Consider the following 16,073-nt stretch of genomic DNA (forward strand, 5'->3'; position numbering starts at 1 on the left):
GGGTGGGAAGGCTGCTCACCATGGCTGTCTGTGGGAGAGAGGATGAGGAGGGTTACTACTGGGCAAACCACAACCTGGACCTGACCTAGCTGATACAAACACTTCCCGCCCACTACCATCCGTTGTGCTAAGCTAACTTAGCTTTTATTGGTGATGGTTAGCCACACTGTCGACTGGGGATGTTGTCCTACACTATCAATGTTTTTCAGTGAGCATCTCAACAGCAGGAGGATGGACATTTGCAGGTCAAATCCAGTGACATTGCTAACATGGCATTAACATGCTAGCATTATTATTGCAAGCATTTTAGTATGCTATTGTTAGCATTTACCGGAGCGCTGCTAACATGCTAACTGTCCTAACGAATGACAAACGGTTAGGAATTAGGCGAAGCTCTAAACTCAAGGCCCAGTGAACCAGAAGTCAGAGCAGGAGCGAAGACGAGACGCTGATGACGGGTTGTCATGGACACTGATGGCTACTTTGGGTTCGTCAGTGACAGCTGTGGATGATGCAACCTGAAGTCAAGGATTTACACCTTTTGAATGTTATCAGGTCAAATGGCTCAAATTCCACTGGTGAAATGAGTCATTTCAACGTAAAGAGAGGAGGATTTTTGAGTACAAATACTGTAATACAGACTTTTCAACATGTATTTGATGGAAGTAAAGAGGTGAGGAGTGATTAGTGATACCGGGGGGCGGCGCGGCTCAGAGGTAGAGTGGCCGTCTAGCAGCTGAAGGGTCGCTGGTTCGATCCCGACTTCCCCCGGTGACCATGTCCAAGTGTCCTTGAGCGAGATACTGAACCCATAACTGCTCCTGATGGCCCTGTGATGGACTGGTGACCCGTCCAGGGTGAAGGCCACCTCCCCCCTGATGTCAGCTGGGATAGGCTCCACCCCAGGGACACTGGCGCACATCTGGGGGTGGGGTTAAAAGTCACATGAAGAAGTAAAAGATCTGTCAATGAATCAAGTGAAACTTTCTGGGTGTTGGAGTCGGAGCAGCTTAAGAACAGGCTCCTGCGCCTCGGCGAGGGCGAGGTGCTGATTGACGGCGTCTTATCTTAAGTCTAGTTTGACTAGAAATGAGACAAATCTACTTGACAAGATTTAGCGGTGATGTAACTACTACGGGCTCAGCTTTGTGTCTGCTGCTCTACACCACTGCCTTTTGCATAAAAACTTGTTAAAAACAGTAATGGGATTAAACTCCACTCGACTGGGACTCAAGTAGACTCTGCATTATCACGGCACTGACAGCGTTTGTGAAATAAGCTTTACTCTGAATCGAACTGCGCTGCCAAAAGAAAAAATCAAAATAAAGCAAAACCTTAGGCAGGATGAAACCTGCCAACCCTTTCGTCTTAAATCCACAACATTTTCCTCTGCGCCGCCGCCGCCAAAGTGATAAAAACATGCATGCAGTTATCTGCTGTGCAGTGTCCATCACAGCAAACACACACAGTCACACTCGCTGTGTGGAACACATCAAAATCCACTTTAAAATAAGGTCAAAGGGCTTTTATTTTGAAACAGATCAATATCGTGCTCACTAACTGTGTTTTTAAATTGATTTCTGTTGAAGAAGCGAAAGAGCTCTAATCTGTTTGTTACTGATAGCAGTGTTAACACACACACACACACACACACATTCGGAGATCATGGTGTGTGTGTGTGTGTGTGTTTGTGGATTGTTGTAGTTTGGAGCTGATAAGAAGAGAAGAAGCTCTTTAATAGAACAAGATGGCTCACATGATAAACAGTGTGTGTGTGTGTGTGTGTGTGTGTGTGTGTGTGTGTGTGTGTGTGTGTCACCTGCAGGGACTTCACCTGCGTCTCTATTCAGGGGTTGTATCGTTCCAAGGCTACGGAGCTCAGAGGTGGATGAGATGAGACGGTCCAGCCGGCAGAGCATTGCCCCCCTTCATCATCCTTCCGTCATCCTGTTGCCAAGCAACCTTGACAGCTTCAGGTGACAGTCAGGTGGCCTTTAGCATCTGCACGTATTGAAAATAAACAAACAAGTGAAGCGTCTACAGGAGAAATCTTCAGGCGTTGCAGTGCATAATGTCACAAATGAGGGAGGGGCATAAAATAAAAATTTGAATCGCATGTGAATTGATTGACGCCCTGAGAGCAGGATGAGTCTTCAAACATTGAAGTTGGAAGAGAAAAGAGGAATTTTGGTGTAAAAATACTCGTTGTTGTACTTCAGGTACTTCTGCTCCATCTGCAGCAAATACTTTCCAAAGTCAATGGGTGTGATGTCATCGGCGGTCTGCCCCGAGCTGTTTGACCAGAGAGAATTTAAGGTTTGTCGTCTTCTACGTTATCGTTCTATCTCTCTCTGGATTAACGCCGAGCGCTCCTGTAGCGTCTTTAAGTGACGGTTCTACGCTGCTCTTCCTCCATCCATCAGAGGAAGAGGAGAGCGAGGCTAATGGAGGTCGCTGCGGCGCGTGATTCCTCTTCTTGTTCTTCATCAGCTTGACCCTCTTCGTCTGCTCCTCTTTCTCGTCTCGTATTAGCGCTTCATTTGTCTTCCTGTGCATTTTTAATGGGGATGGACTTTCTATTCCCTCTCTGTTGTCTATTTTCATCCCTGCCTCCTCCTCCTCCTCCTCCTGCAGTCGATCCAGAGCCAGCGCTGCACTGCTACTGTCGCTATATATTATACATACAGTGAGGAGAGAAGATCAAAGCTCCCATGCACAGTAGACGGCAGATCAAAGCCGCCAGTCAGATGGAGATGATACAAAAGTCTAATGATGGAGACAAATCCTCTGATAGGAAGCCGTCATTAAAACAAAACTGTAAATCAGAAAGGCACATGTAGGTATTCTGATCGCCCTTGTTTGAAGAAGGTCAGTGTAGGAACGCAGTACTACTGTGGCCCACTTCTGTAGTACTCTGGCATGTACAGTATATAAGCTGCGAGTACGGGGGACGGATGGAGTGAGGAGAAGAGAACGTGGCGCACATGTCGGCATAAATCGGTTCAAGCCTTAAAAATGTCACATTTAGACTCGTGCTATTTTGGGGCTCTCACTTTGTGGATTTTTGTGGACTTCTTTTGAGGTTAGTTCCTGTTTTATTTTGAAATATACCGAGACTTCCTGGGCACGCAGAGAAAAAATATCTGTGAGGTCCTGCTACAGTTGCATGTAACAGGGTTGATGTGGTTCTGGTCCAGGTGAACAAAGTCAGCCAGGGCCCTGAGGTTGTAGTAGACGAGTAGCTGTTGTAGTAGCTGTTGTAGTAGTCGTAGTAGTACTACTCTCTTTAAGTGTTTATCTGAGCATCGTGACTGCTGGCTAACACAGACTCCATGTTTTAATTCAGTCTGATCTCACGGTTGAACCCAGTACTTCCTCCCGCCGCTGGGCTGCTGTGTGGTTATTGGACTCTTCTTCTATTGAATCTTCTAGCTGCACCAAAGGAGTCGCCCCCTGCTGACCATGATAAAGAATGCACTTCACTTCTCAGTCTGTAATACAATAATCTATCAACGGTTCCTCCGTGGCTCCGCCCCCGCCGGTCTGGTCGTGTTAGCGTGACCCAGACTAACAACATGAGAGCGTCGCCTCGTTGGCGGAGCAGAGGAGCTGCCAGACTGGGAACTCTGTCGTCACATTAGAAGAAAACCAATTTTGTTCAGAGAGCAACAAACGGCTGACACGTCTAGCGGGTAAATGAAAATAAATGGAGATATGAGAGGATGACGGAGAGACACAGATAAGAGCAGCCAGACAGTTTGTCAGACGGCGGCGTGCAGCGCTGGGATTGTTTCTCCCCCTCGCCGTCCGTCTGTCCGTCCCCCTGAACTCCCATTACTCACCCACAGACAACCTGATGCTGAAATGCTTTATATTTTCCTACGGGCAACACCAGTCTGTCACAGCCCTGATGTACAGCAATAGTGTGTGTGTGTGTGTGTGCGTGTGCGTGTGCGTGTGCGTGTGCGTGTGCGTGCGTGCGCGTGCGTGCGTGCGTGCGTGCGTGCGTGCGTGCGTGCGTGTGTGTGTGTGTGTGTGTGACACAGACAGAGTCAAAGGTAAAGTAGATGAAAGTTTTCTGGCTGTTTGAAGCGTCACCTGATGATGTCACGCTGCCAGGCTGGCGACCGTAACTGTTGGGTCCTGATAAACCTGGAACATTCAGCTCGCCTCTCCACCTCGTCGCCGCTCATCCGCTCGTCTGAAAGTTGCAGAGGAAAATCAAGAGGTTCATGACTTCCTGGATTCTAATGAACTTCATTCCAACATGATCCAGAGTTCTTAAAGTCCGTCAGGCTGCTGGGTTTCAAACGTTCTCCTTGAATAATGAATCCAAATTTCGAATTTTCACCTTGTTTCTGGGCCACTAAACATCAACATGGTGCGTCTGGTTGTGGTTGGCGGTCCAGCAGGGAGAACCCAACCCCGTTCTCGGCTTCTGTGAAGAGTCCAACACGAGCAGGCTTTGTGTCGGCTGTGGTCACGGCGTGACAGCGTGAATAGTTGCTGTTCTCAGACGTGTTAACAGAGATGTGTTGATGCGTGCAGCGTCTGGGAGCACAGGAGGAGATTAATCCAGGCGTGTTGGAGCACGGTCAAGCACCATGAGGAGATGATGATTGATCCATGTAATAAAAGGACAACATATTTATTCTGAGAAACAAACAAACTCACAGTGGCAGGAATTAATGAGGAAAAAGACTCAAATGTGAGTGACGACTCATTTTCCTCTTCAGGAGCGAGGAGAACGACAAACCTGTCCGTCCATCATGCCAAACAAGTGAATTATTAAATTGAAGCTGTTGCACACACACACACGCACATACACATACACACACACACACACACGCACACACGCAGCAGTCATCAGCTGTGTTGTTTGCTCAGAGCATCTCAACGTCTTCCTCTTTTTTTTATCCCCTCCATCCTTCCTGCCTAATCACAGCCTGGCAGACCAGTGTGTGCATGTGTGTGTGTGTGTGTGTGTGTGTGTGTGTGTGTGTGTGTGTGTATGTGTGTGGAGTCATGAAGCGTAGAGTAAAAACCTGAGGAAATAAATTCAATCCACGGAGGGAGAGACGAAAAAAACGATATTCAGAAAGAATGAAGAGGGATGGAAGAAAGAGGTTTTAGTGGCCTGAAGACAGAAACACATCTGCTGCCAACACACACACACACACACACACACACACACACACACACACACACAGAGGCACGTGCCAGGCTGGACGGGGACAATCAGCATGTGTGTTAGTTTGAGCCGCAGATGTTCCTAATGTGTTCTAATTCGAATCACTTCGGTATGTTTGCTCTGAAATAGAAAAGAAGCCAGTCAACCTCTGACGGACAAACCTCAAGTTCCATCCAGCTGTTTTCAATTTGGGAGTAAAATTACCTGGAAAAAACAAAGAAGAACAAAGAAAAAGTTTTTGAATTGTTTAAAACTCAATCAGACAACACATCACATCTGTTCAGTCACACTGATGACCTTTAGAGAACAACGGGTCTCATTCATGGACTGTTCTCAGCCCACAAATCAGTTCTCACTCTCTTTAGCAGTGTCTCAGCCCCGCGATTGTAGCTCCTCCCCCTAATGTCTGTCATGTCCCTCCTGCCGCTGTCAATCATCCAAGAGTTACATGGTAGAAGTCAGGAGGAGGAGTCACAAATGGCCTCCAGTCCTGAGAGGTCCGGGACTTTCCAAGAACACGTTTGTGTTTCATCAGTGAGGCCGACAGAGAACATCAAACTGTGCTCCAGCCGGGGCTCCACCCACAGCCGTCTTGCTGGGGGGCCACAGTGACGACCACTGCTCCACCGGGCCGCCTCAATGGTTTACATCAGTGCATTTTGGTGTGTCCTGAAATATCACGTCAGGGAAGGTTGATGGTCTCAAGAACTCAGAATAAATTTTTCCGTCTACTGTCTTTGTTGGGGAACCATACTCGCCTACACTGCCCCCTGCTGGCAGCGTCACAGGGCCTGATTTATTTTCTAGAAACACACATTGGTACCCTACGAAAAGATCTCTGAGGGAGTACGGACATCGCCCCCCAGTCATGATGTGGAGTTGGAAGAGCAGGAGGACATGACTCACAGGACGCTAAGGCAGCATTTTGTAGAAGAATGATGCCATGTAAGAGTTTGGACGCCATGTTGGAGTCTGTAACAACAACGCGTTAGTATCTTCGTCAAAACTGAGGCAAACATCAGCTGACTGGCTCCTGAAATTCTCAGATAATATCTAGAATGGAGGCTATATTGAACAACCAATCATGTGTCAGCGTCTGTCCTGAGGCTGAATGTGATTGGCTCACAACTCATTATCCACCCGAGTGAGGCTCAGCCAGCGTAACTGATTGGTTTGCAGCAAGGAGACAGAGACGTGATTGGTTGGTGTTCGCAGGTGAAATACAAATAAGGCTGTTTGGTCTGAGGAGGAAGATGTAAATGAGAATCATAGCTCAAGGTGTGTGTGTGTGTGTGTGTGTGTGTGTGTGTGTGTGTGTGTGTGTGTGTGTATCACCGTGTCGAGGCAGTGGCTGCTTGCATAAACCTCAGTTAAAATCAGACAAAAATCATGTTCATGCTATTGTTTGTTCTTTTTGCAGCTGAAATCTCCAACTTCACTCAGTGACATCATGACTTTGTCATGCAAAAATGGCGTCAATATGTGGTCCAAAACCCAGCGTCACTGTGTTTTAAAGTTCCTCGTAGTGCATGCATGTCTAATTAGTTCATGCTGAATGTGTGTATTCAGTTGTGAAGACTTGGAGGTCATCAGTCTTGCTGTCCGTTCATCGCCCTCAGCTAGCTTGTGTAGCTAAGCTAAGCGTTCTAGCTAGCTAGTGTAGCTAAGCTAAGCCTTCTAGCAAGTTTTGCTCTCCAGTCCAAGTGTTGGTGGATTGCTGATCATCTGTCTGGATTAGAGACCTGGATTATACTGGATGACAACCTGAAGCGGTTTTAAAGGACACTTTTTGACAGTTTAGCTGCTGTTAGCTGACAGCCTCCATTCGTAGCTAGCTAAACATAGGTGGCTGGTTCTTCCTGCATTCTGGAGACTTTAAGGGTAATGCAGACAGTAAAAAACTTCTTTGTGAGCTCAATACGCCTTTTAGGCGAGTAATTGAATGGCAAAATACACTTCTGATTGATGTATCACACCATTATTGCAAACTATTACTGTCTTTACCAACACGGTCCTGTGCTTTGGGTTATTAACGGTTTAATTTCATATTGTGATTAAATAATTATCACATATTTAACTGCAAAAGTGCAGTTTTGCCACTGCCAATTCCTTCACCTCTACTTTTACTGAAATTAATTAGATCTGGCACACAACATTTGCCACCAGCCGACGCTGAGGAGTGGGAGGACAGTGAAGTGGACGAAGTAGAAGTGTAGACTCAGAGATGGAAGAGGAAATAGAAGGCAGGAAGTGACAGCTCAACATCTTCACTGTCACCTTCGCTGGCAACTCTGAGAGTTTGAGAGGAACTCGCTGATCTGATCTGTCAGACGACTCTTGATCCGCTCTGTCAGATGAGTTCTTCTGTACAGCCTGAACGGTTCTTTCCTGGTTCTGTTTGTGACTCATGCTCAGCGGCCCGGTGTGATGAGTAACAGCTCGTCGTGACTAGAATGACATGACGAGTCAACTCAGAGAATTTTTGAGTTATAATCAGTTGTGCTGCCACGAGCTGAATCACCGAGAGGATACAAGTTCCCAAAGGTTCTGCAAATCAGTTCCTTTGACGAGGTGTAACAGCCTCAACTTTTCTCTCTTCTCTCATCTCTATTCTTCCTGTTCTCCTACCTCTTAGTTTGGAAAATGGAGGTACGAGACAGATATTGAAAATGTTTCCTCAAAACTGCAATGTTGGTCTTTCTGTGGGGCGGCCCGGTGGAGCAGTGGTCCTCCCTGTGGCCCCCAGCAAGAAGGTTGTGGGTGGAGCCCCGGCTGCAGCACGGGGTCTTTCTGGGTGAGTCTCCATGTTCTCCCTGTTCCTGCTGGGTTCTCTCTGGTACTCCAGCTTCCTCCACAGTCCAAAGACATCAAGAGGGACCAGGTTAATCCAGACTCTAAATTGACCGTAGGCGTGGCTGGGAGAGCCAATGGTTGTCTGTCTCTATGTGTTGGCCCTGCCATGGACTGGTGACCTGTCCAGGGGGAAGGCTGCTGGGATAGGCTCCACCCCCACCACCCTCAACAGGAGGAGAGGGGGAACATGGAGGGATGATGGATGAATGGAGGGATGGGTGGGTGGATGGATTGTCTTTTTGAGGTCAGAAGTGTAGTTTGGGCCAAGATAAACAGTAGAAACGACTGAAGGTATATGTTCTTTTAAAAGGGAACACAAACCACGACAAGTATTTGTACACACTGTTACCTCTACTTTAGGGTATCACTGAAGGATTGTGGGTATTGTAGAGATTGTAGTCTTCCACTGGAGCAGGTTCTATCAACCTGCTCCACCTGGGACGGTCTCTCTCCGGTTCCTCTCTGTTTGACCTCACTGTTACGACCCCGTCTTGCCTTGTCAGACAGTTGCATTGTGGGTACGAAGTATGTTTTAGTGTGACGTTTAGTGAGCTGAGTGACAGGCGGTTGACGTCTGTCACCACTATGTTTTGAGATTGATACTAACGCAGTACAAAAGGCACCTGCCAATGAGCAGCGCGCTTCATGAGATACAGAATAACCTGACGGGTCAGCACCAGAACTCGTACCGGACCTTCCACTGATGCTGGTTCCAGCTTTGAGCCAGCGGCGATGCTAGTTAGGCTAGCAGAAACCAGCACTGTGGATCAGAACTGAGACAGGCTGGGGAAGGCAATATGGCAGTTAGCATTAGCTTCATCACAGTGTGGACTCATGGAGTAAATCAAGAACAAACTGGTGCGCCAGCATGCTTTTATTTTGTTGCTTGTGTGCATTTCCTGTTCTGATACCCTCTTCCTTATCCTCGTTCTCCTTCTTTGATCGTCTTCCTTCTCTTCTTCCTTTTTTCATTCTCTCATTAGCTACACTGTTCCGTCATCTCTACATCCACCGTTTCCCTCTTCTTCTTTTCCCTGTGTTCTTTCCTTCCATCCTCCATGCCCTCATTCTCTTCCCGGCCTCCTCCTCTCCTTCTTCCAACACGACATGAAATCAGTTTCTACAGACGCACAAACACTTCCTGCCTCTCTGCTGAATACACAACTGTTTTATCTTCTTCCTCTCCGCTCTCTTCCTTCCTTTTTTTCTTGTCATTTTCCCCCTCTGCGGATTTGCCTTCATCCTCACTGTCAGCTGCTGTGTGTGTGTGTGTGTGTGTGTGTGTGTGTGTGTGTGTGTGTGTGTGTGTGTGTGTGTGATAGTTTTGGGAATTACGACACAATTTACAAGTTCACCTTGACTTCAGCAGCACTGAGTTATTCTGCTCTCTGCCTCCCTCTGAGTTTTATATCTCTGTGTTTTCTCTTCTTCTGTCTCATCTTCGTTCCTTTCGTCCTTTTTCTTTGCTTCTTCCTTTTCCTCCTCCCTATTTTCTCTCCTTTCATAATTTTCTGCTCCTTCTTTGAACCCATTACCTTCTTCCGCTCTCTAGTTTCACCTCTCCTCTGACTTTCCTCTCTCCATCTTTCCTTCCTTCTGTCCTCTCCTCCTTTCTTCTTGTGTTTCCGTTGGCTTTCGTCTCCTGGTTTTCTCTCATCTCCAGTTCTGTTTGTCATCTCCTTTACTCATTTCTTCTTCGTCTTCTTCCCTTCTCTTTGGGTTCTGTCTTTTATCTCCTAGTTTCCTCATCCTTCCTTCCTTCCTTCCTCCTCCTCTCTCTCCTGTCCTTATTTCCTTTCATTTGTCTTTTCTTCAGACACCTCGTCTCTGAATTTGCCACAAATGTCCACTGGGACGTGAGGATGCCCCAGGAAGCTTTTGGTCCAAGGCTGTCCCCTCAAATTAGCGTCTTGAATGCCTCTTGAACATTTTTTCACCCATTGTCGTTTTTCCAGTTTCCACTGGGATGTGAGGATGACCTGAAACTTGGGGGTCAAAGGTCAAGATCAGAGGTCTGTCAGTGCGCTTCTGTTTCTGCTCTGGATTCTCTTCCCTCCTCCCTCAAATCTGTGTGGCTTTGTGTGTCTCCTGATGATGGATGCGGTGATGGGAGCTTGGTTGCTACAGTAATTTGATGGGTGGTTTAGCGAGCAGTGTTGTGGGGGGGGGGGGGGGGTGACAGAGCGTAGCGTCACACGTCAACGTGATGTCAGAGTTAGTTTGGAAATCACATCAATGACCGACAACCTGCGAGTCACAACCTGAGCGTCCTTCGAAACGTACCGAGGAGAAAGGAGAAGAATTTAAATGGAACGTAAGAAGGAGCCGGACTTGCATCAGGTTGATGTTTCGCCCAGATAACAGGATGTTAATATTACTGCACACACACACACACACACACACACACACACATCTAAAGATGGTGATGGTTATAAATGACCCAGATATGAATCATAATTAAAGGAGTGTTTCCCCAAATTATCTGGCCGTAACGAGGTGTGTGTGTGAGTGTGAGTGTGTGTGTGAGTGAGAGAGAGAGTCGTCCTTGAGTTCTGGCAGAAAAGATGAATACGCTGCAATTACGCCGATACAGAGATAATGGAAGGGGGGGGGGAAGAGGAGCCAAGGTCGACCACCGGAGGAGGAGGAGGAGGAGGAGGAGGAGGATGAAAACTTGAATAACTCGTCGAGGATCTGACGTTTCACCGCTGGAGAAACAGGAGGAAAGAAAAACCAGCCCATAAAACCACACTTCCAACTTTCAAGTGTGGGATTTTATTTGAGAAGTTTGTTCATTTGGGCTCAAAGCCACGGGAACTGACCTGCGGCTGCGAGGCCGTCCGTCTCCACGTCGCCATCAGGCGCAGGACGAGTTCCTCTGTTCACTTCAGTGAGTTTGACTCATGAATACGTTTTGTTATGTTGTTTATTAGAAGTAGGAAACCAAATCCTACATTTGTCTGAATCCAGGAAATGAACCTTTTACTTTCTTACATTTCTGAATTGTTTTCAGGTTTCGCTGCTCAATTCGCTTCCTCAGCCTAAATCGTAAACCTTGGAAAGTTTTGGTTGATGATTTCGATGCTGAAATCGGACAATAATCTTATTTTTAATGGCAATAATCCAGGAGTTATGACTGAATGTGGACATAATCTTGCTAAACTGACTTACTGAGGTTTTGGCAAGTTTGGTCATGGGGGTCCCTGAGCTGTCAAGTGCGACTCCTTACATGGAGCCATGGCCGTTCCATTTTGTTAGCAGTTTGAGAGCCTGAATTTGGCCCCTGACCTCTAATCTTACCAACCTAACTCGTGATCCCAGATTCATCACCTGATGATAATCCGACCCGATCGATCATCAATCAATCAATAATACCTCTTAGGTTTTTGTTCTCGACCAGCTGCCGAGGGGAAATGTGTGGCTCTTGAGCTCAAACGTGCTCACCGGCTAACGGTTGGTGGCAGACTGAAACATGAGCTGAGGCGATGTTGGCATCCATTTGAAGATTTCTTCTACCAGAGTTTAACAAGCATGTTTTTAAATTCCCCCTGAGGTTTACTTCCAAAACACAGAGGCCATCTTGTTGCCGTCTCTGACACTCGTATTGATTTTTCGGGGGGAGATTATTTAAAAGATTAATCATCTGTTTTTGCATGTTTAACTAAAACTGGTTGAATTCCCTGCAGGGCTGCTGGGGAGCATCAGTTAAACTGCCTGGCTGAAAACTCTAATCCTTTAATACATTGAGAATATCACAAGCCTGCTTCCTCTGAATCCCCACAGCAGCGTTACAACCACCAGCGCCTGAAAACACCGAATTAGAGAAAAAAGGGCTCAAGTGGAACCAACAGATCCAGATCATCCCTGCAGGAGCAGCAGCCACTCGGCCCATCGTGCGTTTAGAGGAATTAACAGTAAATCATCAAACCTAATTAGCAGAGACGATGGTGACCTGCCACAGGACGACTGTTTCCATGTGGTGATTCATGCCAAGTCCTGCTGTTCTTGTGGCCCGTAGTCACAGGTCCTGGGAGCCAGAGGAGGACGCTGCAGCTGTTCAGTTCACTCAGACCCTGGCGTGCTCGCTTGGACGTGGACGTGTGGTTAGAGCACGGACCTGGAGGACGCCAGGGTGGGTGTGGCTGTGTAAATGTGTGTGTGCGTCCAAGTCACAATGATTGATAGTGCGGAAGACATGGAGAGGAGTTTTTCTTACTGTTGACTCTGTACCTGCATGATGAACACACTCAGAGAGATGAAAACACACACTCATATGAGGTCATTGTTAGGCTTCACTCAAGGCCTTCACTTGTCATGGTTAAAGTAAGGATAAGCCACGAGGGAATGCATTTGAAAGAACCTGTGTGTGTGTGTGTGTGTGTGTGTGTGTGTGTGTGTGTGTGTGTGTGTGTGTGTGTGTGTGTGTGCAGCTGCTGAATTCTCGTGCTGATTTGAATTGACACATAAAAATATTCGCAATCTCTTATGAGGGGTCTCTGAGCTGAGCCGATTACCTGCTGCTTACACACACACACACACACACACACACACTTTCCCTAAGAAAAGCAGACATTAAAACATGCGGGTGTCTGTTGGAGTCTCACTTTGATTCATTGTTACACGTCTTTCAGTGATTCGGCCGCTGACGTACATTATGTATGATACATCTAATGAATGAATAATAAAAGTGGAATCTGCCCTGAAGCTTCAAAACAGGTTTCAGTCTCCCTCTGAAAATAAAGCTGGGTGTTTCTCTTGGTTCTGCCGTGACTACTGAGTCCCTGCAATGAGCAGCCAGGCCCTGATTGGAAGTGGAAAGTTCAGCCGAGCTCATCCAGCGTTTGCTGCCAAATTTCTGCTGCATTCCAGTTAAAATGAGTCTGACCTCCAGGGGGCATCTCACAGCGCTGAGAGGGGGCGGAAGAAAGCGAGGAGTCACTTTTGTACATCTGAGTCGTATTTAACTCTCCTCTCCAGACCGAATGAGATTTGGGTGAGAGGTCTCCAGAACGCTAGCTGGGGGAGGGAAGGACGCCAGCATGACGGCGTTTGCGTTGCAGGAGGAAAGTTTTGTTACGAGATAAAGTACGCGTGCGACTGATAAATCATCCGCCACCTCAACCGCCTCCTTCAAACACGGTCTTGCTACGTGGACGCCACTTCCTTCTTTGCAATTCAAATGCACAACCAATGCATTACATCACCGTTTCGAAGCCAAGTAATCAGAGTACTTCACACCTGCGTGAGGATGTGCGGCGTGAATGGAGCCCACACAGCTTTCCACTTCTCTGCATACGTCTGGTTTTTCTTGCCCACCACAATAAAGATTCTTACAGGGAATTGAACCAGTGGCCCCTTCGTTGGAAGGAAATGCAACAGGCCGCTGCACTCACCAGCTGCCAGGAGTTTCCTGATCAACTTCCTGTAAGTACAAAACAGTTGAATGTATGTTGCTGTGGCAAAAACAGTGGAAACAGGAAACTCTGAGGATGCGGAACGTCAGGGGGGAAAGGAACCCAGCAGCTTTCTAGCAGAACACAAACCTGACTCAACCTCTCACACAGAAAAGTTACACATTGAACGTCATGACTTTGTCCAGTTCAGGGTAACTGACTCAGATAATAATGCAATTTCTTTATGTCTAAGAGTCGGTGAAGCGTCGATGAGTCGGAGCGTCACGCTTCAACGGAGCCCAAATAACATTACAGCAAATGTAAAATCCTCCCCACGTCAGAACGAATCTCCATTTTTCATCATTTTTAAATGATGTGTCAGAGGAACCTACCGCAGACGTTCAGTACTTTACTGAGTCGTTCTCCTCCTCCTGCTCGCTCGGCCTTACAGGGAGTGATGGACGAGTGATGGATTATTGATGGAGGGATGGGCGGATCAATAAAAGGAGGAGAGAGGCCAAAAGTAGGCCACCCATCTGCTCCCACACATCCATTAATCTGCTAGGACATTCGACTGGACGGAAAGGGAGGAGGACAGAAGGAAATTAGTTGAGGATTAATAATAGAACTCAAATGATGAGAGAAGGAGTGAACGGAGGACTGAAAGGAAGGACGTGAGGAATGTTTCCTTCCTAGAAGGTTCTTATACGTCATCACGGAACGTTCCTTCATATATGATCGCAACATGGCGCTCGTTAAAGGTTAGAGGAAGTTATCAGTCAGATTTCAGACAATATCCAGGATGTTCTCCCAGCGTTTGAGGGGAAGCTGCATGTGACGTTCTGGAAATATGATGAGAGCAGTTGGTCGCCTGAAGGCTTCCGTACAGTCAGGAAGGAACATCCTATACATGATAGGTTCCCCTAATGTTCCGAGAGCGTCCTGAGCGTTGCAGGAGGATGACGAGCAGACGGAGAGGGAACGAGCGTTACCAGTGTTCCCCTCAAGGAGGCTTAAGATGGAAACAGACAAATAATTTCAAGAAGCAGAGCGCCACTCAGTAGCCATCAGCTTGCCCCTCCTCTCCAGGACCGCACACACACACACACACACACACACACACACACACACACAAAGTGCAGCTTTCATTACAAACTTTACAAAAGCTCATCACACTGACCGAGTTAATACACGATATCCTGTTTGTCTCTTGCTCTCCTGATGAGAATAAATGAGTCTGTCGCCCTAAATGAGAAGGTAATGGAATATTGAATAGAATGTGTTTACTCTGTGCAGGTGTGTGTGTGTGTGTGTGTGTGTGTTTTCAGGCTTGTGTTTTCAAAGCTTGTTTTCTCTCGTTTTCCATCTTTCAGAGCAAGAAAGGGTTAATATCACATGTTTTGTGTGTGTGTGGTGTCCTTTTAGTTTAAGTGTGACATATGAACTGTTGAAATATGAGGGAAAAGCAACCAATCACAGCTGTTTGTTGACACATGCCCACTCCCACACACCCGGCAGCGTTCATTAGAGTGACGGATCTGCTCTGTGATTGGTGGCGACATTCTAATCTGAGGAGTCAGCGAGAGAACCTGATTGGCTGCAGAGAAATGAAACAACAGGTGCAACAAGTCCTCAAAGACAAACGACCACAGCAGTCGTTCGTTCCAACCCTCTGATTCCACGCACTTTATTACCGATCAGTGCTAAAAGAAAAGTTTTTACAAGTTTTGCTCAAAAAACAAGACTATAACCGGCCAGTTTTCAGCTGGAGGCACATTCATGGTTCTGTCTACACCCAAGAGTGAAGCATTGAAAGGAAGAAAACATGTGAATGGCTGGACAAAGTTCTATGGACGGCAGAAATGTAGAGGTGCTGATGGAGAACCTTGCTGACGAGCACACAGCCGGCTCGGGGAACTTCACACTTTTTCTTGCCCACATGTTTGTTGTTGGCAGCGGAGCTCAACCAGCTGTTGTGGATGGGAGCAGTGGTAAATGCCTGTGACTGAACAGCCGAGGAAGAGACATGGATGCTGGTTAAACTCCTCCCCCACGGATGCTGGTTAAACTCCTCCCCCACGGGTGCTGGTTAAACTCCTCCCCCACGGGTGCTGGTTAAACTCCTCCCCCACGGATGCTGGTTAAACTCCTCTCCCACGGATGCTGGTTAAACTCCTCCCCCACGGGTGCTGGTTAAACTCCTCCCCCACGGGTGCTGGTTAAACTCCTCCCCCACGGGTGCTGGTTAAACTCCTCCCCAGTGCAGATCCAAGCCTGATGTTAGCGAGCAGGTTGACGGACTGAGAACTGCTAGAAATCCCTGGATGTTTGAAGCTCTGAGTTGGAGTGACTGAGATGAGAGTGAATGCCACAATGACAGCTAGACTGAGTGATGGAGACGGCAGTCAGGACTCCGCCTGTGAAACAGTCCAGAATTCAGTCTCTGAGTTCTGGATTTGTGCTTTGACTTTGATCTGAGAACTGTGGCTTTGATCTCTGTGAACCGCAGAAACAACGATGACAGTTTCCAGCCCACGATGCGTTCACATGTTTGATCTCAGAATTGTGTCTTCAAGCTCTTTCATTCTGGCGATTCTGACGGGGTATATAGAGAACGCTCAGCCTCACCACCACAC

At 47.2% G+C, this 16,073-nt stretch overlaps 1 protein-coding gene and 1 long non-coding RNA gene across 4 annotated transcripts in view; one reads left to right on the forward strand and one right to left on the reverse strand.

Moving 5' to 3' along the window:
• The window catches only part of LOC147262606 (thyrotropin-releasing hormone-degrading ectoenzyme-like), a 129,453-nt gene extending 116,952 nt beyond the window's left edge, over positions 1-12,501 (forward strand). The window contains exons 23-24 of one of the 3 annotated variants that reach the window (XR_015112427.1): positions 1,826-1,976; positions 11,731-12,501. Coding sequence is in view for 1 of the 3 variants with exons in the window: in XM_086201627.1 (XP_086057753.1) it covers positions 1,826-1,897 (72 nt within the window). In the remaining 2 variants the exon portion in view is untranslated. Of the gene's footprint in view, positions 1-1,825; positions 2,052-11,730 lie in introns of those variants that run through there. The other 2 variants (XR_015112426.1, XM_086201627.1) reach the window with 2 other exon arrangements.
• On the reverse strand, positions 504-4,192 carry LOC147262608 (uncharacterized). Its single transcript, XR_015112431.1, has 3 exons — positions 4,099-4,192; positions 1,835-2,001; positions 504-922 (listed from the first exon to the last, which is right to left on the reverse strand). It is a non-coding gene; the product is annotated as an uncharacterized LOC147262608 (long non-coding RNA).
• Positions 12,502-16,073: the final 3,572 nt, after the last annotated feature.

Source organism: Aulostomus chinensis, chromosome 4 (genome assembly GCF_037954235.1).
Source record: "Aulostomus chinensis isolate RoL2024-O1b breed Wild chromosome 4, RoL_Achi_v1.0, whole genome shotgun sequence".
NCBI lineage: Eukaryota > Metazoa > Chordata > Actinopteri > Syngnathiformes > Aulostomidae > Aulostomus > Aulostomus chinensis.